The 23,502-nt window shown below is 43.3% G+C and overlaps 3 protein-coding genes and 1 pseudogene across 3 annotated transcripts; 3 read left to right on the forward strand and 1 right to left on the reverse strand.

Annotated features, from left to right (window-relative positions):
- The first annotated feature begins 1,881 nt into the window (after window positions 1–1,881).
- Window positions 1,882–18,079, forward strand: LOC121777062 (heat shock cognate 70 kDa protein 2-like). The gene is made up of 4 exons (XM_042174188.1): window positions 1,882–2,281; window positions 2,632–3,639; window positions 7,871–8,065; window positions 16,172–18,079. Exons 1-4 carry the CDS (start codon window positions 2,068–2,070, stop codon window positions 17,902–17,904), a joined length of 3,150 nt encoding a protein of 1,049 aa, XP_042030122.1. The 5' UTR covers window positions 1,882–2,067; the 3' UTR covers window positions 17,905–18,079.
- Window positions 4,945–5,726, reverse strand: LOC121777060 (annotated as a pseudogene).
- Window positions 18,080–18,743: 664 nt separating the features above from the next.
- LOC121777058 lies at window positions 18,744–20,983 on the forward strand. The gene is made up of 2 exons (XM_042174184.1): window positions 18,744–18,905; window positions 19,008–20,983. The coding sequence occupies exon 2, from the start codon at window positions 19,283–19,285 to the stop codon at window positions 20,834–20,836; it is 1,554 nt and encodes a 517-aa protein (XP_042030118.1). The 5' UTR covers window positions 18,744–18,905; window positions 19,008–19,282; the 3' UTR covers window positions 20,837–20,983.
- A 155-nt stretch (window positions 20,984–21,138) lies between these two features.
- On the forward strand, window positions 21,139–21,639 carry LOC121776948 (RING-H2 finger protein ATL52-like). The gene has a single exon (XM_042174086.1). The coding sequence runs from the start codon at window positions 21,139–21,141 to the stop codon at window positions 21,637–21,639; it is 501 nt and encodes a 166-aa protein (XP_042030020.1).
- The last annotated feature ends 1,863 nt before the right edge of the window (window positions 21,640–23,502 follow it).

A 23,502-nucleotide genomic window follows, 5' to 3' on the forward strand; every position in this document is an offset into this window, starting at 1 on the left:
ATGAAGTTTAGATTGAAAAAATAAAATAAATTATCAAGTCTCAATTCACTATCACTAAATAATTGGTCGTCTAATAATTGAAAAATTAACACATATTTTTTACATCAAATTGTAATTATATTTAAATTCAATTTGGATGGTAATTAAATTAAATAGTAGTAAAAGAAATTGTTGGACTCTAGGTCTTTAACGCAAGATGAGTGGCGGAAGAATTGTCCAAATTGCCATTTGAAGGTCTTAAGAGCATTTTCGTCCAAAAAAAGTTTAAAATACCGCAAATGATATTAACTTGTAGTTGACGGTCCTAAAATGATATTTTCAAAGTTCACGGACCTAAAATGATAATTTGGCAAAGTTCTTGGACCTAAAAAGATGTTCCCTCTTTTCTTTTTTACTCTTCCACAAGAACATGCATTTTTTAATTTTAGAAAGTCTTTTCTCTCTAGTGAGTTGAGACTCATTCTCAATCAATAATACTTTAATTACTTTTTCTCTCTAACTCTATCTTACTTTATTAATTTTACATTAAAATATGTGTCAAACTCAAAGTGCATACGGAGACAACAGAGGGAGTATTATTAATATATAAAGATAAGGAAGATAAAAAAATATAATTCTATTTACATTTTGTTTCACACGTGCTAATAGCGGCGGGGGCAGCCTTGGCAAATAAAAAAATTTAAGAGTATCCACAATGGCGGCGAGCGGATCTGCTAGCCGATTCCCGACGCTGGCCGGTCCGCTCGCTGAACCATTGTAATAGGCGAGCGCCAAATCGGCGAGAAAAACGGCGAGCGCACGCCGATTCTCGGGCGCTGGCCGATGCGCTCGCCGATCGGCTGGCCGCCATTGCAGGCTCCCGATCGGCGAGCGATCGGCCAGCCGATTTTTTATATTTTATTTTATTTTATTTTATTTTTGAAACACTATATATACACGATTTGCACGTCATTTTCATTCGCACCACTTGTTTTAACGAGTTTTCTCTCTATCTTAATTTTTGTACAATAGCAACAACACGAAAAGGAGCACAATAACGAGTCTACTCCAATGACGAGCGGGTCTCAAACTCCCACGGTACCCGTGGGAAGTGGATGGGGTCCGATGGCCAGGTACTACAACATGTACCATTGGCAGCAGATGATGCCCGGGATGGCATCCGGGGGTGGTATGCCGGGATGGCAGGGGATGCAGGGCGGACCGGCGATGCCGGGCGGGCAGGGGGTACCCGGGATGCAGATGATGACGGGGTGGGTACCCGGGATGCAGATAATGCCGGGATGGCACCCGGGGATGCAGGGGATGCCGGGGGGACAACGTCTATCACCTCAATTTTGATTTTTTAACTGCTTCTTTGCACACATCGACCCCATCGGAGACGCAGTTCACTGAGTCTTTAGAGGAGTTGGGGATAGATCTCGGGGATGCGGACACTCCCGTTCAAACGGGGGGAGTAGGGCGGGGTCGGGGCGCGCCAAAGAAGAAGAAGGGTAAGGGCAAGAGGGTGGTCGGAGAGTCGTCGCACTGGCTGATGACGAGAGCCCGTCATTAATGTACTTTTTTTAATTAATGTAATTTTTAAAATTCTAATATTATTATTGATTTTTCCCGTATATGTGTCGTAAATTTAATTACGTATTTTGTGTGATTGTTAATTATTTGTTTTTTATAATTTTGTTTATTGTGGCTAGGCTATGGCTGACCTATTGTTTGTCCAGTTGTTTGTCCTGATGATATGACAGAAATAGTTTTTAGTGCTGATAATGTGGCAGGTGGAGTTTGTGACTAGGTTATGGCTAGGCTACGGGGGACTATCTCTACTGGAGATGCTCTAAGAAATCTCTAGAACTTCCTAGAATAATAAAGAAGAAACCGTGATCACATCGTAGTCGTAGAAGCCAGTATATTCCAGACTCCTCCACTTTCGGCTATTTAGCTTCTATCTTCTTTTGATTCTTCATCACAATTCAATCGGAATTTGAAATTCTCAAAGCTCACCACAATCACTTCTCTCTCAATTTTATATACTTTTGTTTAACTCTACTGTTTTAATTGTTTTCGGCATCAATGGCGGGAAAGGGCGAAGGACCGGCAATCGGTATCGATTTGGGGACAACCTACTCGTGCGTGGGAGTGTGGCAGCACGACCGCGTCGAGATCATAGCCAATGACCAGGGTAACCGCACCACGCCGTCGTACGTGGCGTTCACGGACACCGAGCGGCTGATCGGCGACGCGGCGAAGAACCAAGTCGCTATGAATCCTATCAACACCGTCTTCGGTGAGTTATCTATTCTGCGATCTACGTCCGTATTGTCTATTTGTTGGTTTAATTTTGTGTTTATCGTTTCTGCTTTGTGAATTTAGCTTCTTTGCTTCTATTGCGGTTTATTAGTTATGATTTAGCTGAATAATTGATTCTTATTTAAAATTTCTAGCTGTAAGGTTAAGGTTTAGGTGAATTTCTTTTCAAAATTGCCGGATCGTAAGTTTTGAATTTCATCAATTTTGAAGGTGTAGTGGAATAAATTAGGGATTGATACTGTTCAATTGTTGGCTTTTTTGGAGTATCTATATCATTACTTAACTGTGAATGTGATTGCTTATATCTGCGTTTACTGCGTTTTACAGATGCTAAGAGGTTGATCGGCCGTAGATTCTCTGATCCATCGGTTCAGAGCGACATGAAACACTGGCCATTCAAGGTTATTGCCGGCCCTGCCGACAAGCCTATGATAGTGGTATCCTACAAGGGAGAGGAGAAGCAGTTTTCAGCTGAGGAGATCTCTTCCATGGTGTTGAACAAGATGAAGGAGATCGCGGAGGCGTATCTCGGGTCGACAGTGAAGAACGCTGTTGTGACTGTGCCAGCTTACTTCAACGATTCTCAGCGTCAGGCAACCAAGGATGCCGGGGTGATCTCTGGCCTAAATGTTATGCGGATCATCAATGAGCCTACTGCAGCAGCTATTGCTTATGGTTTGGATAAGAAAGCCACCAGCACTGGTGAGAAGAATGTGCTCATCTTCGACCTTGGTGGTGGTACGTTTGATGTGTCACTCCTCACGATCGAGGAGGGCATTTTCGAGGTGAAGGCTACAGCGGGTGATACTCATCTTGGTGGTGAGGATTTCGATAACAGAATGGTGAATCACTTTGTTCAAGAATTCAAGAGGAAGAACAAGAAGGACATTAGCGGCAACCCAAGAGCTCTTAGGAGGCTGAGAACTGCTTGTGAGAGGGCGAAGAGGACTCTCTCTTCCACTGCCCAAACCACAATTGAGATTGATTCATTATTTGAAGGAATTGATTTCTACTCTACCATTACTCGCGCGAGATTTGAAGAACTTAACATGGATTTGTTCAGGAAGTGTATGGAGCCGGTGGAGAAGTGTTTGAGGGATGCAAAGATGGACAAGAGCACTGTCCATGATGTGGTGCTCGTTGGTGGCTCGACTAGGATTCCGAAGGTGCAGCAGCTACTGCAGGACTTCTTTAATGGGAAAGAGCTTTGCAAGAGTATCAATCCTGATGAAGCAGTGGCTTATGGTGCTGCTGTGCAAGCTGCAATCTTGAGTGGTGAAGGCAATCAGAAGGTGCAGGATCTCTTGCTTTTGGATGTTACTCCTTTGTCTCTTGGTCTTGAGACTGCTGGAGGTGTGATGACTACGTTGATTCCGAGGAACACAACCATCCCAACAAAGAAGGAACAGATTTTCTCAACCTACTCCGACAACCAGCCTGGTGTGTTGATCCAAGTGTACGAAGGTGAAAGAACTAGGACAAAAGACAACAACTTGCTTGGGAAGTTTGAGCTCACGGGCATCCCACCTGCCCCGAGAGGTGTACCTCAGATCAGTGTGTGCTTCGACATTGATGCCAATGGCATCTTGAATGTTTCAGCTGAGGACAAGACAACCGGCCAGAAGAACAAGATCACCATCACTAACGACAAGGGCAGGCTGTCCAAGGAAGAGATTGAGAAGATGGTGCAGGAGGCCAAGAAGTACAAATCCGAGGATGAGGAGCATAAGAAGAAGGTGGAGGCCAAGAATGCTTTGGAGAACTATGCTTACAACATGAGGAACACCATTAAAGATGATAAGATTGCAGCCAAGCTCCCTGCAGACGATAAGAAGAAGATCGAAGATGCTATCGAGTCTGCTATCCAGTGGCTGGACGCCAACCAGCTTGCAGAAGCTGATGAATTCGAAGATAAGATGAAGGAGCTTGAAGGCCTCTGCAATCCAATAATCGCCAAGATGTACCAGGGCGCTGGCGGTGACGCTGATATGGGCGGTATGAACATGGGAGGTGATGGCCCATCTGCTGGTGCTGGAGGTGCAGGCCCCAAGATTGAAGAAGTCGATTAAGTGTGTTCTTGTTGTGATGGTTTTATGGTGTTTTTGATGTTTTTGGCAAAAATGATTTTGTTGTGGTTTATCAAATAATCCAGATTTCAACATACTATTTTGTTTTGTACCAAAAAAGCAGCTTCAATTTAGATATAAAGAACTGAAGTTACTAACATACTACAACTAAAAATCAATACTATATAATATAACTTCTGCACTGCGCGGGAATCATCACTGTTTAAATGAAAATGAACAAAAATCTTGTGAAGGATAAAAAGTGAAAATATTTAAGTAATTCTGATAAATAAAAGTAATCTTTCAATCTGTGGGGAATCATCATCGTTCATTCTTATTTCATCTTGGCGAGGATGGGGTTGAAAACAGTGTGGAGCTCCTTCATCTTGTCTTCATAAACATCAGCCTTTGCATGTTTGTTGGACTCCAACCACTTTGTGAAGGACTCGAAAGCATCCTCCATCTTCTTCTTGTCTTTTCTGATGTATGTCGAAACACACTTTGAATTTAGCAACACCTCCGGGCGCTGCTGGAAAGCCATGGAGGCTGAATTCACCCTGTTGCCTTGCTTCTTTCACCCGTGTATTCCCTTCACCACTCAACTTGGCAGCCAGCACTGCAGCACCATACGCCACGGCTTCGTCTGGGTTAATGGTCTTGCACACCTCCTTCCCATTGAAAAAATCCTTCAACAGCTCCTGCACCTCCGGAATTGTCCACCAGAACCACCTCATCCACACTCCTCCGCTTCATCTTTGCATCACTCGTGCATTTCTCAACCAGTTCCATACACATGTTGAATAAATCCATGTTGAGTTCATTAAATCTAGCACGAGTGATAGTCGTAAACAGATCAATCCCCTCAAACAAGGATTCAATCTCAATATTAGTTTGGGAAGTGGACGAAAGCATCCTCTTGGCCCTTTCACAAGCATTCCTCAATCTCCTAATAGCTCTCTAATATCCTTTCCATTCTTCCTTTCAAACTCTTTCACGAAATGATTCACCATCCTACTGTCAAAGTCTTGCCCTCCAAGATGAGTATCACCGGCAATAGCCTTCACTTCAATGATACCCGCCTCAATTGTGGCCACAGACACATCGAACGTGCCACCACCAAGGTCGAAAATCAGCACATTCTTAGCCACATCACCCCCTTTATCTAGACCCATATGCGATGGCTGCAGCAGTAGGCTCATTGATTATCCTTACAACGTTCAGGCCAGCAATGTCTCCAGCAGCCTTGGTGGCCTGGCGCTGAGAGTCGTTGAAATAAGCAGGCACGGTGATGACTGCATTCTTGACAGATGAACCAAGATAGGCCTCGGAGATAACCTTCATCTTGGAGAGCACCATTGAAGAGATCTCCTCAGCGGAAAACTGTTTCTCCTCATTATTACAGGTTACAACGATCATAGGCTTGACCTTGAATGTCACTCTGAACCGTTGGATCACTAAATTTACTGCCAATCAGCCTCTTTGCATCTGAGAAGCAAAGTAGGAAATAATACGTCATTTACAGTTAGTTTTGTAAAAATAGGATTTCTGGACTTCACTTACAGTTAGTTTTATGATTTTCAATGTTATTTTCATCCGTTCATTATACTAGCATGCATGGAGTAGTATTTAATGAATGTAATATTTAGAGTATTGTTTGTATACATTTTGCCTTTTTTCTACACAAAAACACAACATGAAAAAATAGGTTGAACGAAGAGATAAGAAGTGCATAGAAGAGAAAAACCAACCAAAGACGGTGTTAGTTGGAGCACTGGCGACTTGATTCTTGGCAGCTTCTCCGATGACACGCGACACAAGAGGGTGTGGTGCGATTGCCCTGATCGTTGGCTATGATCTCGACGCGGTTGTGCTGCCATGCACGAGTACGTCGTGCCTAAATCGATCCCGATCGCCCGCCATTGATGCAGACGAGTTTAGATGCTCTTTCAAACCTTGAATTGTTGAATAAGGAACTAGAGTAGAGTTCACGATAGGTATGAGAAGGTAAAAGTTTACTACTCCAGTATATATTTACATCACATATTAGTCCAAGCAAATAAATGTAATTCATAGTGAATAAATTAAACAATATATTTTTATAAAAAGAGAGGAGAGCTTTATTAAAATTTTGAATATCATTGGTATAACATGTCTATACATTTATTGAGAAGAGTACTATAAAAATAAAAGTGAAATCACAAGGGAATTTTATAAAATTAATAAAAAATCAAGGCTCGATTTATTGTTTTAATCGTTTATTTAAAGCTGTAGAGGAAACGAACAAATTGAACTTTATTTTTTTATTAACTAGTGTTAGCACTCGTACTACACACGGACTAAAGAATTTTCGGCTAATGAATACAAGTTGTAAATAATTAAAAAATATTATCATTATATACACTTTATAAAAAAAAAGAATGATCCCCTAGTCATAATCTAAACAAAAACATTGCATATTCGAAACAAAATTTAATTCATTTATAATTTGTGATAAGAAATAAAGATTACTCACACAACAATAAAAAGTATGTCAAACAAGATTAGTGTTCACATAGAGTATGTATAGCATGATATTTTTCCCAATTTTATAATATCAAATATTTTAATTGATCTCATTGTATGTGACTTTGTCGATTGCTTTTGATGTTATATTGATATGTTTTGGTACTATTATTTTGTCATCTGTCGACATATTATAATAGTCTAAATCGTAATTTGGAGTTTTTACAATATTTAGAGTTTGCATTTGATTACATCCCTATCATAAAAATTGCTAAAAATTTATTTATAACAACATATAAATAATGTTGTATAATTATGTTAATATATTTTTTTATAACAACATATAATAAGATAAACGGTTTAAATTAAAAATATAAGGATGATAAAACAAATAATAATACTTCTTCTGTCATATAATAATAGAAAGATTTGGTAATGATAATTATTTGGCTGAAACGTTACATAAATAAATATTAGCTAATTTTATACTCCATTCATTTTAAAGAAGATGACTCTTTTTTTAACGGAACGAAAATTCATGCAATTTTATTGTATGTGTAAGATGAAGAGAGTAAAGAGATAGTGAATAAAATAGATAAAAATATGTTTTCACTTTTAGTAATGAGTTATCGGGTAAATTAAAAAGAAAAAATAAATTATTTTGAATGGGATGAATGAAATAGAATGAATAAAAATAATATCTTTATTTTTATATGATGGATTTACACGTGCCAAAGCGCGAAAAATAAAAGAAATCTCTGGAAGTTCCTAGATTAGTAAAGAAGAAACCGTGATCACACAAATCGCAGAGGCAAGAATATTCCAGACTCCCCACTTTCGCCTATATACCTTCGTATTCTTTTGATTCTTCACAATAATTCAATTCAAAGCTTACAACAATCGCTGCAATTTCTCTGCTCTCATTCTTCTTTACTTCGATTTTTGCTTAACTCTACTGTTGTAATTGTTTTCGGCATCAATGGCGGGAAAGGGCGAAGGACCGGCAATCGGTATCGATTTGGGGACAACCTACTCGTGCGTGGGAGTGTGGCAGCACGACCGCGTCGAGATCATAGCCAATGACCAGGGTAACCGCACCACGCCGTCGTATGTGGCGTTCACGGACACCGAGCGTCTCATCGGCGACGCGGCGAAGAACCAAGTCGCTATGAATCCTGTCAATACTGTCTTCGGTGAGTTATCTATTCTGCGATCTACGGCTGTATAGTTTTATTCTGCTGTGATTATGTCGTAGCTGTAAGGTTTAGGTGGATGATGAATCGGCGAATTTTTGATGATGATGAATGCTCGTAAAAATAAATTACGACACAGAGAATTTTACGTGGTTCGATTTACTGAGGTAAATCTACGTCCACGGGGAGAAATGGGGGCAGGTTTGTATTGCTTGATCTGCGAATTACAGCTTACAACACAGACTTGCTATATGATTATTTCTCTAGAGAGATTCTAACCCTTTTCTATCAGATCTAAGTTCTATTTATACATTGAACTAAGATCGTGGCTTACATCATCACTCTAGGTCGTGGAGGTCGTGTAGGTCATGGCCTAAGATCGTGGCCTGAGTTGACGCCACGTGGTAGTGGGTATGTTGGAAGTCGTGGAAATCCTGCATGGGTCCACTAACTCCTTGTTCGGTCGAAAACTGAGACCGAACTGCTTTGGTTGCCGATCTGAGAGTAGAGCTTGATGCCGACCTGAGAGCAGAGCTTGATTGGTTGGCTTTTACCGAGCTGTAGGCTGAGGCCGAACTCTTTGGTAATGCCGAACTCCTCCGAACTCTTTGGTAATGCCGAACTCATACTCTTCCTTGGGCTTCGGGCTGATGGGCCGTCATTGCTGTTGGGCTTGTTTAGTACGCACCCCATCACTACCCCCCCCGAAAAGCGAAGTGAATCACTTCGGCGAAGTGAGTCACTTCGGCATTCTGAGAATGGTACGGGGGAGGCTGAAGTCAGGGGACGTGCCCTGCGCGTGACTGCATTAAATGCGGCATTAAATGCGACAGTAAAATCCGGCCGTCGAATCCTGAAAAGGTGGGATATGAAACGGTGCGATGATTTGAAATCTTTTCCAAATCTGATAAATACCGCCTTTCTTCATCATTCGAACACCTTTGCTATTGGCTTCTTCTGCACTCTCTATCTTTTGCGTGAAAGATTTTCTTCCGCTTTCAAAAATTTCCTCAGATTTTGCAAAGAGTAAGGACCATGTCTGCTTCTTCTTCGTCTGAGTCTGGTAGCGGTGGTGAAGGGGGTAAGGGGTCTTCTAGCCGGAAAGAATCCGGGGAGAAGACCGTAGAGTATTTTCACAGTATCTTGAGTAAGGATACTGTGATATCCCTTCACGAAAAATACTCTTTTCCTGGGGGGAAGGTTGCGATTCCTGACGACCTTTATAGGGCGGACTCGCCGCCGGAAGGTTACGCCACCGTCTACGAAGCCAGCTTAGAATGCGGGCTTCGTTTCCCCCTTCCCCTTGCCTTTGTAGAGTTGCTAGATTTTTTTCAACTCCCTTTAGGTCAGGTGACTCCGAACTCTTGGAGGCACTTATCGGCTTTTGCTGCCGAACTGCGTAGGCTAGATAAGGATCTGTCTCTGAGGGCAATCCTTAATTTTTTCCAGTTTAAAAGGAAGGGATCTTGGTTTTACTTGGTCCCTTTACAGCCTTTTAGGGCCTTTTGTAAAACCAAATGGCCGAAATGGCAAAATCGCTTCTTTTTTTATAATAGGACTGCGGCTCCTAGTTTTCCCTGGAGAGGGCCGAAGTCCGTTATCCGTCATCCTCGGCCTGAACCGTTGGACGAGCTCGATGGCGAGCTCAACAAGATTCCCATAGTTAGGAAACAATACACGGAGTCTGAGCTCGTCAAGGGCGACGTCGTGTTCGACATCTCGTCTTCGGACGAAGAGGCCGAGGGTGAGGATTTCTCTTTATCTTTATGCTCTACTGCTTTAACGAAGAAAACTAACCTTGCTTTCTTGCTTTTTGGCAGTGTACATGCTGAACAAGGCTACCCGAAAATCTTCGGAGTCCAAGGAGCCGGAGAGAGAGAAGGCTACCAGCTCGGCGCCTGATGCCGAGAAGAATCCGAAGAGGCAAAAGACTTCTTCGGGTCCAAAGAAGCCGGAGTCGACTTCGGCAAGTAGGAAGGGGAAGACCCAGAAGCCCCCGAGAGCGCCAGAGAAAGACGTGGTCTTGGCGCCTCCTTCGGAGCATATCTGTGAGCCATTTTTATGGCCCACGGACTTCGCCGAGGTGAATTGTCTTCTTGATTCTTTGGCTTGGCTTCTGTCCTGTATTTTTGGTGCCCTCTGTTGACTTTTTTCCTTATCCATTTTCAGAGGAACGATATGCTCTCCAAGCTCGTCGCCGTCGAGCTCTCCAAAGCGTCGAACGACTATGCTGAGATGCAGAGGAAGTTGGCGGCTGCTTGTCACCGGGCCGAGCAGGCTGAGGCAAACTTTGAGAAAGCCAGAGCTGCTAGGATTTCGGCCCAGGATGAAGCTCAGTTTGCCAAAAACCAGCTCGTCATCCAGCGAGAGCAGACGAAACGGAGTGATGCTGCCGCCGTGGTTGCCCAAGGAGAGGGTCTCCGTGCTTTCGTGGAGAAACTCTTTCTGAGCCACCAATTCTCGGCCTTTGTCGGTGATCTGGTAAGGCTAATTACCGATAAGGGCGAGCAGGGGCCTGAAGTCGTCCTGCCGCTGTACGGCCGGGAGATAGCAGCTCGGCTTCAGAATCTGCCGCTCCTTGAGGAGCTCGCTTCATCCTCGGTCCTGCTTTCTGCAGACCGAGTCCGGAGTTGTCGAGCTGATCGGGACGAGAACCTGGAGGCTATCTTTGCCTCCGTGGGACCCGTTTCACCTGCTCCGACTTACAACGGAGAGGGTGAGGCCGAGCCGCTGGAGTTGGAGGCCGAAGTCGAGCGGGCCGGGCATCCGGAGAAGGAGGCCGATCAGGAGGCGCAGCAGATCGGCTACGGTGGCGCCGAGCAGGCTGGGGAGAGCAAGGAGGCAGAGGCTGAAGCTGAAGCAGATAAGGAGAAGGAAGCTGAACCTCACCGAGAAGGTGGAGACGAAGCTAGCGAAGTATGATTTCGTCTCCCTTCTCCTAGTTTAGTTTCTTCGTTTGTGTAAAATGGCCTTGAAGCCCTCCTTGTATAGAAAAATTTTTTTTCTTATGAATGAAAAAATTCTTCTTTCTGCTCTTGTGTCTTCGTATAGCCTTTCGTACTCTCTTACTCCTGCTGTGGTTTACTACCTGCTCGGTAAGCTGAAATGCCGAACTGACGTAGCTGCTTTGTATTCTTAACTCTCAAGGAGCTGGAGGTACTTCACTGGAAGCGGCTGTACTCTTCGGCTTTAGACGAAGCTGAGAAAAGAGCTATAGCTGACCAGATGAAGAATGACGAACTCTTGGCTCGTTCAATGAAGCTGGAGGCCGATAATAGGGACTTAGAGTCCGATAAGAATGATCTGGAGGCCGAGCTGAATACGACCATTGCTGAGAGGACTGCGTACGAGGATTACATCCGTGTGCGCGGGGGAATGACCATCTCTGAAGTTCAGGAACGAGTTGACGAACTGTGGGAGGAATATCATGTACTCCGGAGGAACAATGCGCTGGAGAGCTCGGCTTGCCAACAAGTTGTGACATCACTGCGGCGTTGGGCTTCTCGGTACAACATTGTTCTTTCTCGGCGCCCCTCCATAGAAAGATTCCTTCGGCATATCGTGCCAACAGATGCTCTCACTCCAGATCAAACCTCTGGTTCCCTTGTTCAAAATCCTACTCCAAGTCAACAACGAACTCTGGATCAGCCGGAAACGTCAAGACGAGAACGGGCTCAGGAGCAACCGGAATCGTCAAGACAGGGACGGACTGAAATTTGCCGAGGAGTTGTGACTATGAGTGAGCAAGATCGGCAAATGCTTCGTGAAGAGACTCTTCGCCGCCGAGGTGCTAGGGCTTCCCGGGCTCAGAGAAGAGGTGGCAGGTCGATGAGAGCATCTCGTCGACCTGCTTATTCTGCAGCTGCCTGGAACGCCCGAACTCAGCTTCACGAGGATTTTGTGAATAGATGGCTCAACTTTAGCAACCCTGGACAGTAGAATAGTCCTTTGTAATAGCGTAACGCCATTTTGTAGGGTAGCGGAGTTGTATGCCGAACAAGATTTGAAAATGAAATTTTGTTTTCGCTTCTAACACTGTATTTACAGCTTAGCGAAAAAATTTCATCGTACTTGTCCTCGGTCTTATGAAGTAAACTTCTTTGACCGGACTTGGTCCTTGATCTTATGAAGTAAACTTCTTTGACCGGACTTGGTCCTTGGTCTGATGAAATAAACATCTTTGCCCGGACTCGTCTTTGGTCTGATGAAATAAACATCTTTGACCGGACTCGTCTTTGGTCTGATGAAATAAACATCTTTGACCGGACTCGTCTTTGGTCTGATGAAATAAACATCTTTGACCGGAATCGTCTTTGGTCTGATGAAATAAACATCTTTGACCGGACTCGTCTTTGGTCTGATGAAATAAACATCTTTGACCGGACTCATCTTTGGTCTGATGAAATAAACATCTTTTGACCGGACTCGTCTTTAGTCTGATGAAATAAACATCTTTGACCGGACTCGTCTTTAGTCTGATGAAATAAACATCTTTGACCGGACTCGTCTTTGGTCTGATGAAATAAACATCTTTGACCGGACTCGTCTTTGGTCTGATGAAATAAACATCTTTTGACCGGACTCGTCTTTAGTCTGTGTTCTAATTTGGCGATTTTTGTCGCCGGGATCGAACTTTCCCTTGTCCTAATTCGGCGAGTTTTATCGCGTGGATCGGACTTTCCCAGTTAACCGAAGTGGTCTTATGCAGTAAACCTCTTTGACTAGACATGGTCGTCCTCGGTCTTATGAGGTAAACTGCTTTGACCGAACTTGGTCGTCCTAATTCGGCGAGTTTTATCGCATGGATTGGACTTTCCCTTGTCCTAATTCAGGCAAGTTTTATCGCGAGAATCGGACTTTTGTTGCAGTTCGTTTCAGACGAAGTGCTTGATTCTTAAGCAAAATTGTGGTCTTGTATCCTCTTTAGAAGCTTTGACACACAATCTTTGGCTTGTTGCAGCTCGTTTCGGACGAACTGCTTGTTTAAGCTGAATTGTGGTCTTGTATCCTCTTTAGAAGCTTTGACGCACAATCGTTGGCTTGTTGCAGCTCGTTTCGGACGAACTGCTTGTTTAAGCTGAACTGTGGTCTTGTATCCTCTTTAGAAGCTTTGACGCACAATCGTTGGCTTGTTGCAGCTCGTTTCGGACGAACTGCTTGTTTAAGCTGACCTGTGGTCTTGTATCCTCTTTAGAAGCTTTGACTCACAATCGTTTAGCTTGTATATGTTCTAAGAAGGGGATCAGCCTTTGAAGAACGAGATACCTCAGTTATATTTGTAAGAGACGACACTCACATAGACAGACACAACGCACGTAGAGACAAGAACAAGTAAAAAACAAAGAAAACACATAAGACTGACTGACCGGACTGTCTCTTACAAATGGAACTTTTTGAGGTTGGAAACGTACCATGTTCGGGGTACTTGTGCTCCTGACGTGAGTCAATTTGCAAGACCCTTTGCCGAGGACTTCTGACACCCGATGTGGACCTTCCCATGTGGGTTCGAGTTCGCCCAGCTTTTCTGCTCGGCTTACTTCGTTGTTTCTCAAGACGAGATCTCCCACTTGAAATTGCAGCTTCTTCACCCGTTGGTTGTAATACCGGGCTACTTGCTCCTTGTACTTGGCTGCTTTTATGCACGCCAATTCTCTTCTTTCTTCGGCCAGATGTAGTTCGGCTCTTAGTCCGTCACCATTCATTTCTGAGGAGAAATTGAGTTCGGGGACTGGATATGCCGATCTCAACCGGAATCACGGCTTCAGTGCCGTACACCATCGAGTTCGGCTCCGGTGTGACTTCGGTCATTTCGCCGGCCTCTGATTCCGGCTGCTGTGATTGCTATGCTTGATGGTGCCGAACTGATTGCTCGGCACTTTTAAGCGCAATCTGCGAACACACTTGCTCTTTTTCGATCACCTCGGATGACCGCTATCCCTCCTTTAGTGGAGAAGGTGTTCGGCGAGGATGCCTCTGATCGCTATGACCGGGCTTCTTTTTGTCTTCTCCAGATGAGCTGTCTAAAGACCGTTTTCGACGGTCTGCCTCATCGGCACGAGAAAACTTGTCCGCAATGTCCCACATCTCTTGAGCTGTTTGCGGACCGCACTCCACGAGCTTTCTGTAGAGAGCTCCGGGCAGGATTCCATTTTGGAATGCCGAAATGACAAGTAGATCATTGAGATTATCTACTTGTAGGCATTCCTTGTGGAATCTCGTCATAAAATCGCTGATCTTTTCGTCGCGACCTTGACGTATAGAAAGCAGCTGAGCCGAAGTGCTTCGGGCTTCCGCTTTCTGAAAGAACCTCCTGTGGAAAGCATCCATTAGATCTCGGTAGGATCTAATGCTGCCTTGGGGGAGGCTATCGAACCACCTTCTTGCGTTCCCGATAAGCAGCTCGGGAAACAGCTTGCACATGTGGACCTCGTTGAGACCCTGGTTCGCCATGTTATATTGATAGCGTCCCAAGAAATCATGAGGATCCACGAGTCCGTCATAGGTTATCGACGGAGTTCGGTAGTCCTGTGGTAGGGAAGTTCGGGTAATATCGTCCGAGAACGGAGTCCTCAATGCTCCGTACATGGCGAACCCGACATTTCTTCGGTATGGAGGAGATGGAGTTCTCCTGTGATTCCGGTACCGAGGATTCTTTCTTCTGGAAGACATGACACTACTGCGGTAGTGACTGTCTCGTATGGAGGGAGAGGGAGAATCCGCCGTTTTCGCCTCCGGCTGCTTTTGGCTTCTCTGCAGGAAGGTTAAGAATTCCTCCTGCTTTTCAGCCAAAAACAGCTTGACAGCCTCGTTCAAATCGGGCTGCTGGGAAGACTCGGTGTGACGGCTTTTGGAGCGGCTTGTTCCTCCACCATGAGAACTGGTGGTGGATTTATCCCTAGGCTGTTTTCCAGACCTATGGGATGGATTGGCTTCCTCCTGGTTCTCACGGGCAGGAATACGGGTACTCTGCGATCTGGTATGCATTTTTTGGGTTGAAAAAATGGTCAAAAATTCGCTTTATCACAAATTTGGTTCTCTGTTTCCCACAGACGGCGCCAGTGATGAATCGGCGAATTTTTGATGATGATGAATGCTCGTAAAAATAAATTACGACACAGAGAATTTTACGTGGTTCGATTTACTGAGGTAAATCTACGTCCACGGGGAGAAATGGGGGCAGGTTTGTATTGCTTGATCTGCGAATTACAGCTTACAACACAGACTTGCTATATGATTATTTCTCTAGAGAGATTCTAACCCTTTTCTATCAGATCTAAGTTCTATTTATACATTGAACTAAGATCGTGGCTTACATCATCACTCTAGGTCGTGGAGATCGTGTAGGTCATGGCCTAAGATCGTGGCCTGAGTTGACGCCACGTGGTAGTGGGTATGTTGGAAGTCGTGGAAATCCTGCATGGGTCCACTAACTCCTTGTTCGGTCGAAAACTGAGACCGAACTGCTTTGGTTGCCGATCTGAGAGTAGAGCTTGATGCCGACCTGAGAGCAGAGCTTGATTGGTTGGCTTTTACCGAGCTGTAGGCTGAGGCCGAACTCTTTGGTAATGCCGAACTCCTCCGAACTCTTTGGTAATGCCGAACTCATACTCTTCCTTGGGCTTCGGGCTGATGGGCCGTCATTGCTGTTGGGCTTGTTTAGTACGCACCCCATCAGTGGATTTAACTTCTTTGCCTCTATTTGTGGTTTTAAAGTTGTGCTTTAGCTGAATAATCGGGTTTCTTAGCTAAAGCCAGTTGATGATTAAAAAAGTTGGTGTTTCTTTGCTTTTGAATTTATCATTTCTGCTTTGGTTTCGATTTTCTGCTGTGATTATGTCGTGACTGAAAGGTTTAGGTTCATGGATTTAGGTTCTTTGCTTCTATTTGTGGTTTAGCTAAACAATCCGGTTTCAAAATTGCCATTTCATACGTTTTGAATTTCATCAATTTCGAAAGGAATAAATTAGGGATTCTCTCTGTTTGATCTTCATTATGCATATAGTAGGGTAGGGTATTGATTTGAGGGATGGATTTTTGGCATCTTTAGAGTATCTGTATCATTATTCAAATTTGAAGGCTTATATCCGCATTTGGTGCGCCTTGCAGATGCTAAGAGGTTGATTGGCCGTAGATTCTCTGATCCGTCGGTTCAGAGCGACATGAAACTCTGGCCATTCAAGGTTATTCCTGGCCCTGCCGACAAGCCTATGATTGTAGTATCCTACAAGGGAGAAGAGAAGCAGTTTTCAGCTGAGGAGATCTCTTCCATGGTGCTGAACAAGATGAAGGAGATTGCTGAGGCATATCTCGGGTCCACTGTGAAGAACGCTGTTGTGACTGTACCTGCCTACTTCAACGATTCGCAGCGACAGGCAACCAAGGATGCTGGGGTCATTTCTGGCCTAAATGTTATGAGGATCATCAATGAGCCTACTGCTGCAGCTATCGCGTATGGTCTGGATAAGAAAGCCACCAGCACCGGTGAGAAGAATGTGCTCATCTTTGATCTTGGTGGTGGTACGTTTGATGTGTCACTCCTCACGATCGAGGAGGGCATTTTCGAGGTGAAGGCTACAGCGGGTGATACTCATCTTGGTGGTGAGGATTTCGATAACAGGATGGTGAATCACTTTGTTCAAGAGTTCAAGAGGAAGAACAAGAAGGACATTAGTGGCAACCCGAGAGCTCTTAGGCGGCTGAGAACTGCTTGTGAGAGGGCGAAGAGGACTCTCTCCTCCACTGCCCAAACCACAATTGAGATTGATTCATTGTTTGAAGGCATTGATTTCTATTCCACTATTACTCGTGCGAGATTTGAAGAACTTAACATGGATTTGTTTAGGAAGTGTATGGAGCCAGTTGAGAAGTGTTTGAGGGATGCAAAGATGGACAAGAGCACTGTCCACGATGTTGTGCTCGTTGGTGGCTCGACTAGGATTCCGAAGGTGCAGCAGCTACTGCAGGACTTCTTCAATGGTAAAGAGCTTTGCAAGAGTATCAATCCTGATGAAGCAGTAGCTTATGGTGCTGCTGTGCAAGCTGCAATCTTGAGCGGTGAAGGCAATGAGAAGGTGCAGGATCTCTTGCTTTTGGATGTTACTCCCTTGTCTCTCGGTCTTGAGACTGCTGGAGGTGTGATGACTACGTTGATTCCGAGGAACACAACCATCCCAACAAAGAAGGAACAGATTTTCTCGACCTACTCTGACAACCAGCCTGGTGTGTTGATTCAAGTGTATGAAGGTGAAAGAACTCGGACGAAAGACAACAACTTGCTTGGGAAGTTTGAGCTCACCGGCATCCCACCAGCCCCGAGAGGCGTACCTCAGATCAGTGTGTGCTTCGACATTGATGCAAATGGCATCTTGAATGTGTCGGCTGAGGACAAGACGACCGGCCAGAAGAACAAGATCACCATCACCAACGACAAGGGCAGGCTGTCCAAGGAAGAGATCGAGAAGATGGTGCAGGAGGCCGAGAAGTACAAATCTGAGGACGAGGAGCATAAGAAGAAGGTGGAAGCAAAGAATGCTCTGGAGAACTACGCCTACAACATGAGAAACACCATCAAGGATGACAAGATTGCGGCCAAGCTCCCCGCAGATGATAAGAAGAAGATCGAGGATGCTATTGAGTCTGCTATCCAGTGGCTGGACGCGAACCAGCTTGCAGAAGCTGATGAGTTCGAGGATAAGATGAAGGAGCTTGAAGGCCTCTGCAATCCGATCATTGCCAAGATGTACCAGGGTGCCGGTGGTGATGCTGATATGGGCGGTATGAACATGGGTGGAGATGGCCCGTCTGGTGGTGCAGGCCCCAAGATTGAAGAAGTTGATTAAGTGAACATGTAGATGCTGGGATGGTCGTTAGTTGTGATGGTTTTCTGCTTCTGATTTTACTCTTTTGTTCTCTCTGTATTTGCTACTCCCTTCGCTTGCTATGCGTTGTTAAAGAACACCTGCGTTTAGTTTTGATTCAAATGACACATTCGTTGCTGGGCTTGGTGATTGGAAATTTTGCCTATTTGAATTTTACTTGAGATTTAAAATATTTTAAGTTTCTCGCTTTCTCTCACGTTATCAAGTGTGAAATTTTGACGAGAAACTGGGGTTGCTAAAATTACTAAAATAATTATATGATTGTCTAATTGCAACAATATTTTTAAATGGGCTTACATTTAAATTTGATAGTATAAATCTCGAAGTTTGCATGGTTTTGTATCAAGGAAGAAATGCAAAGAAAGTGAGTTATGAAACTTTGTGTTATTGTATATTTGTATTAGTAAAATATGTGAATAATTGGGTGAATAACTCAAGAAATTTTGAGTTAAAAGTTATCCAAAAAGCTCAAGATAAATGATTCAACCGTGCATTAATTTAATTAATTACACGTAAATGGGCCACAAATTGAAAATAAATGAAGAAAATAGGCCAATTAGAGCAAACAATGAAAAGAATATCCAAAACTAGAGTGTAAAATCCAAAAATTCCATTAGATTTTCTATTTTTATTTTTATATTTTGTTCCTAGTTAATTAGAATCAGAAAATGGAGATTTGTATTAATTAATTTTGATATTCTTTGCTTTTATCAATTGAAATTTTGAGTGCTCTATCCATATATGTACAATTTTTTTAAAATTTATTTCCCGATTTCCTTTTGATTTTATGGGTATTCCCTTTTTGCGAATATAGACGGCTTATTTGACCCGTTTGCCACCCTTTCACACCACCGTCAACTAACGCCGTCAGTTTATCGACACGGCGGTTCCAACTGGTGCAGGTCTCTCTCAATATCTTCCTCCTTTATTCCACCGCCTCTCTCTCTCTCGTCGTCACTGAGGTACTCACATCTGCTCTCTCTTGATTTTATGCTACGATTTGTTTATGTTCTCGATTTCTACTAGTGCAACCAATGAAGTTTTCCCTTTTTATCCGATTGCAGAATGAGCTGTACCCAAATCTAACCTAAAATCGTTGAGATTCGATTTTGATGGTGTTTGCGTTTGTCTCTGTTTTGGACGTCGATTGAGATTGCTGTGATTCTGAAATAGCTTCGAATTTTAGGAGTGCGCTCCAGCTTGGTCGGGTTAGGGCTTGTAAATCAAATCACTATTTCCGTTTGATTTGAATCGTGTAAGATGTTTTTTTGCTGCTTTTTTGCTTGATTGTTGCTGAAAGAGGTGGGGCTTTTGATTTCACTGAAACATTCGCATAAGGATGCCTACAAAAGAGCAAATTGGGGATAATTTACTCACAAACTTATCCATGGAGAGCATCCATTTATCCACTCTCTTGTCCATGGATTCAAGCTCTTCGAATCAGGATGAGAGGTTGAGAGAGTTTAATCGATGCGTTAACCTTTTGCATCTCCCACCGGATATCAATCTGCCCCTCTGTGCTGAGCCCAGCCCCCCTCCCCAGCATACATGGAATGATGCTTGTGAAATGTTGGAGGTCAGCCTTGCACCTCAGAACTACGATGTTGAGATCACTGCTAACGGTGTGTCTAAGGTTGGGAAGAAGTGTGCGAACGCGAAGCGCCTTGACAGTGTTTGGGGGGCGTGGTTCTTCTTTAGTTTCTACTTCAGACCTGCTCTGAATGAGAAGTTCAAGGGGAAGATTGCGCGGGAGGCTAATGGGGCTTGCGATGGGTATGATAAGACGGATTTGAAGCTGGAGGTTTTCCTGGTGCAACATGATATGGAGAATATATATATGTGGGTGTTTAAAGAGAGGCCGGAGAATGCTTTGGGGAAGATGCAGTTGAGGAGTTATATGAATGGGCATTCGCGCCAGGGAGACCGCCCCTTTCCGTTTAGTGCAGAGAAGGGTTTTGTCCGATCTCATAGAATGCAGAGGAAGCATTATAGGGGGCTTTCTAATCCTCAGTGTGTTCATGGCATAGAAATTGTTCCATCTCCTGTTCTTGCAGGACTTGACGAGGAAGATAGGAAGAGATGGAAGGAGCTGACCGGGAGAGATATTAATTTCTCAATCCCTCCCGAGGCCAGTGATTTTGGGTCATGGAGAAACCTCTCTACAATGGAGTTTGAGATTGAGCGACCTTTGCAGCTGAAAGGCAATATGAATTCGCAGGTCAAGAAACTTCACAATGGTCCTGCTTTGAATCTGTCAGCTAAGCCTCGGGATAATCTAAATGGGGAAGTAATGGAGCTGAAGGGAGCTGCACCTGCTGCTAAGCGTAAAAAGAACTTCTTTCCACATGGAAGTGACGATGATTGTGATTTGGCGAGCGACTCCCAGGACAGGATCTTGGAGATTCATGCCATCGAGCCCTCTTGGCTAAGCGAGTTTGGTGGTGTTATGAGGAGTGCATATGGCCCGGTGACAGCTGCAAAAACTATTTATGAGGATGATAAAGGATTCTTGATTCTCGTCAGCATGCCGTTTGCTGATCTGCAGAGGGTGAAGGTAACGTGGAGGAACACTCTCTCACACGGGATTGTGAAGATATCATGCGTGAGCACTGGTTGTATGCCGATTATCAAGAGGAAAGATAGGACATTCAAGCTGACTGATACAGCACCTGAGCACTGCCCTCAAGGGGAGTTTATCAGGGAAATTTCGCTTCCAACTCGCATCCCGGAAGACGCCAAACTGGAAGCGTATGGGGACTCAACGGGGACTATGCTCGAAATCCTCGTGCCAAAGCATCGTGTTGGGCCTGAAGAGCACGAGGTTCATGTGTGCCTCCGCCCTTCTCCTTGGACTGATCCAGCTTATGTGGATTGGACAGAAGCCTTGGTATGAAATAGTCCTTAGATTCTTTTGATTTATTTGATTATCTGCTGCTGCCATTCCTTCTGATTAAGCCCTTAAAATGTTATATATTTCTTGTTTTTCAAATGTCTCTTTCTGTTTGTCGCTACTTCACTTAATCAAAGAAAAGATTTGTCACATTGTTCTGTGTTTTATTTCATCTCATCTTAATAAAATGGTAATAATATAGTAGAAGCGGGCAAATAGATGGTGACTTCCCATAAAAAAAATGTCAAATAGTAACATTCTTGCTATATCCGTCGCCAAACGCAAACAAACACACCAACAAAGTCATGGCAGATGACGAAAACAACGGCCTCGTGCTCAAGCTGATCATCTGCCTCATCGCGGCAGCGTCTGCCGCGGTCGTCGTCACCGTCTACCACTGCATCACGGCAAGGTATGCGCGGCCGCAGCCTCCCCCCAGCCGCCTGTGGCTGCCGCCGTTGGAGGAGCAGCAGCAGCAGCAAGGGATGAGTGTGAGTCTGGAGCACTCCGTGGCGGAGCTCCTCCCGGCTCATAAGCACAGCAAGGGCGCGGGATCGGACGGGGTGGATGACAGTATGTGTGCAATTTGCTTGTGTAAGTTTGAAGAGGGCGAGGAGCTCCGGACCCTGCCGGAGTGCTCGCACTCGTTCCACGTGGCGTGCATCGATATGTGGCTTTGTTCGCATTGGAGCTGCCCGATGTGTCGCTCTGCGGTTGGGGTGTTCGGTCCGTCTTCGCCGACGCTTATGTACTTGCTCAATCCTAGCAGTATTACGCACAATACAAGTCACATTGAAACAGTGTGATGGCTCCACTTTCTTGTCTCAATTTCTTTGAAATATTCAATCAGTTGGATTTTTCTGGTAATATGCAAAGAAGGATTCTTCAATTTGGTGAACGTGTTTTCTTAAAAGATCAATGGAGTAATAATCCATTATTAAGATTGTAACGTTTACTCGATAAATTTTAATGAACTATTCTAAGGATTATTGATATTGGTCTGGCTGTAGCTAAGGAGTACTTAAATACATAAATAATTGTTTGCAAATATTATGATTTTTAAAGTAATAATAGTACATTTGAATATGAAAGGTACATCGCAAATTATCTAATTTTGATTTACATAAACTATAAATTATTGTGCACAAGAGAATCAGGATTAATGTTAAAAAGACATGTCCTTTTCCATCAAATGGATTTTGGTGTCTGATGGAAAGAAAACAAAGATTTTTATTAAATAGAAGGAAAATAAAAGATAAAAACTTCATAAAAATAAAAATAAAGTAAATATCACAGCTCAATTACATTACTATATGCATCACAAAAATTTAGGTAAACATTCACCTACATGACAAAAGTGGAAATGAGCCGCATAGCAAAGACTAAGGTGAAAAGTTTATCCAAAATACAGTAAGCTTAGTGTTGAGAGACCGTATTGTTGAAGATTTCTCCACCGGCTTCTAAAGGAGCCGAGAAATCAAAAACAAGATATTAGGCAATTAAAGGAATAGATTTTGCAATATTAAATAATTAAAGAATTGGCTAGAAGTATCCAGCTAGCATGGAAAATGGTAAGTATAGACTAATCTAGAATAAGTGATTAGTACTAAACTATGTCGGTTATTTTGTATGCTAACCGACAGTGAACTCCTATAAATATGCATCAATCTTCATTGTAGGAATAAGTACATAAGAGGGAGTACACCAAAGAGTGTGTGTCAAGTGAGATCGAGTTATAGTTAAAGTCTGTGAGGTGTGTTCTCGGGTGTTTGTGTTGGTGTTGTGTACACTCGTGCCGTGTATTGGTGTTTCATACACCATTGTCAAGAGTAGAATAAAATTTTGTTTGTATGTGCTTTATTATCGATCCTGGAGTATTGCTGATACCCAACAAGTATGGAGGAATATCATAATAAAAAAATCTCTGCCTATACCATATTCTGCAACTCTAAACCGATGCAACAAACACTTGAAGAGAGAAAAAAGTAGCAAGTGAAAACTTGAGATCAATCAAGTCAGTTATAGAGCATGCCATAGTGTTTGTTGCGATTAGCTTCATAGCGGAAATCATTGCGTGAAATTCTGAGAAAGAGAAAAAAAACGCGAGGAATTATGAGAATCGAGGAAGAAGTGCGTTTCATGTGATTAGTTTAAGCTAGTGGAAATGAGCCACATAGCAAAGAAGAAATGTGAGAAGTTTATCCAAAATGCAATAAGCTTATTTATTGTTTTAACATGCCGCTTTTAATTATTAAACGATGTTGACACGAAAAAACTAAACAAGTGTTCATAGTATTTTTTTCTCAATATTAAATTTTTAGTTTCGCCACAGCTTGAATTCTCGACCCGAAATCGAGCTTGGCATACTATAAAAGTAAAAAATGATCATGTTTGGAATTTCACACAATTGATGTTTCCATCGAAATCGAAACACACATGAAACTTGTCCATTCATATGTGGCCAAAACATAATCGAGTATAATTTTTAAAATGGATAAAATTAATAAATAAGACCAACAAAAAATTTAAAGGAGTAAATAAATCTAACAAATATGACACTGAATACTTAAACAAAAAGAAATTTTGTATAAGAACATGAATTAAAAATTTTGGGTTGAGATTTAATCTCAAGGTTTACGTGAAGGACATGATTTATGGTTATTCAAAAC

The sequence above is a fragment of the Salvia splendens genome, chromosome 18, assembly GCF_004379255.2.
Source record: "Salvia splendens isolate huo1 chromosome 18, SspV2, whole genome shotgun sequence".
Classification (NCBI taxonomy): Eukaryota; Viridiplantae; Streptophyta; class Magnoliopsida; order Lamiales; family Lamiaceae; genus Salvia; species Salvia splendens.

Coding starts and splice junctions, on each gene's coding strand:
- LOC121777062 (XM_042174188.1), top strand. CDS start 2,068: ATGGCGGGAAAGGGCGAAGGACCGGCAATCGGTATCGATTTGGGGACA. Junction 2,282..2,631: donor TCCTATCAACACCGTCTTCG/GTGAGTTATCTA, acceptor TGCGTTTTACAG/ATGCTAAGAGGTTGATCGGC. Junction 3,640..7,870: donor TGTTACTCCTTTGTCTCTTG/GTCTTGAGACTG, acceptor GAAAGGGCGAAG/GACCGGCAATCGGTATCGAT.
- LOC121777058 (XM_042174184.1), top strand. CDS start 19,283: ATGCCTACAAAAGAGCAAATTGGGGATAATTTACTCACAAACTTATCC.
- LOC121776948 (XM_042174086.1), top strand. CDS start 21,139: ATGGCAGATGACGAAAACAACGGCCTCGTGCTCAAGCTGATCATCTGC.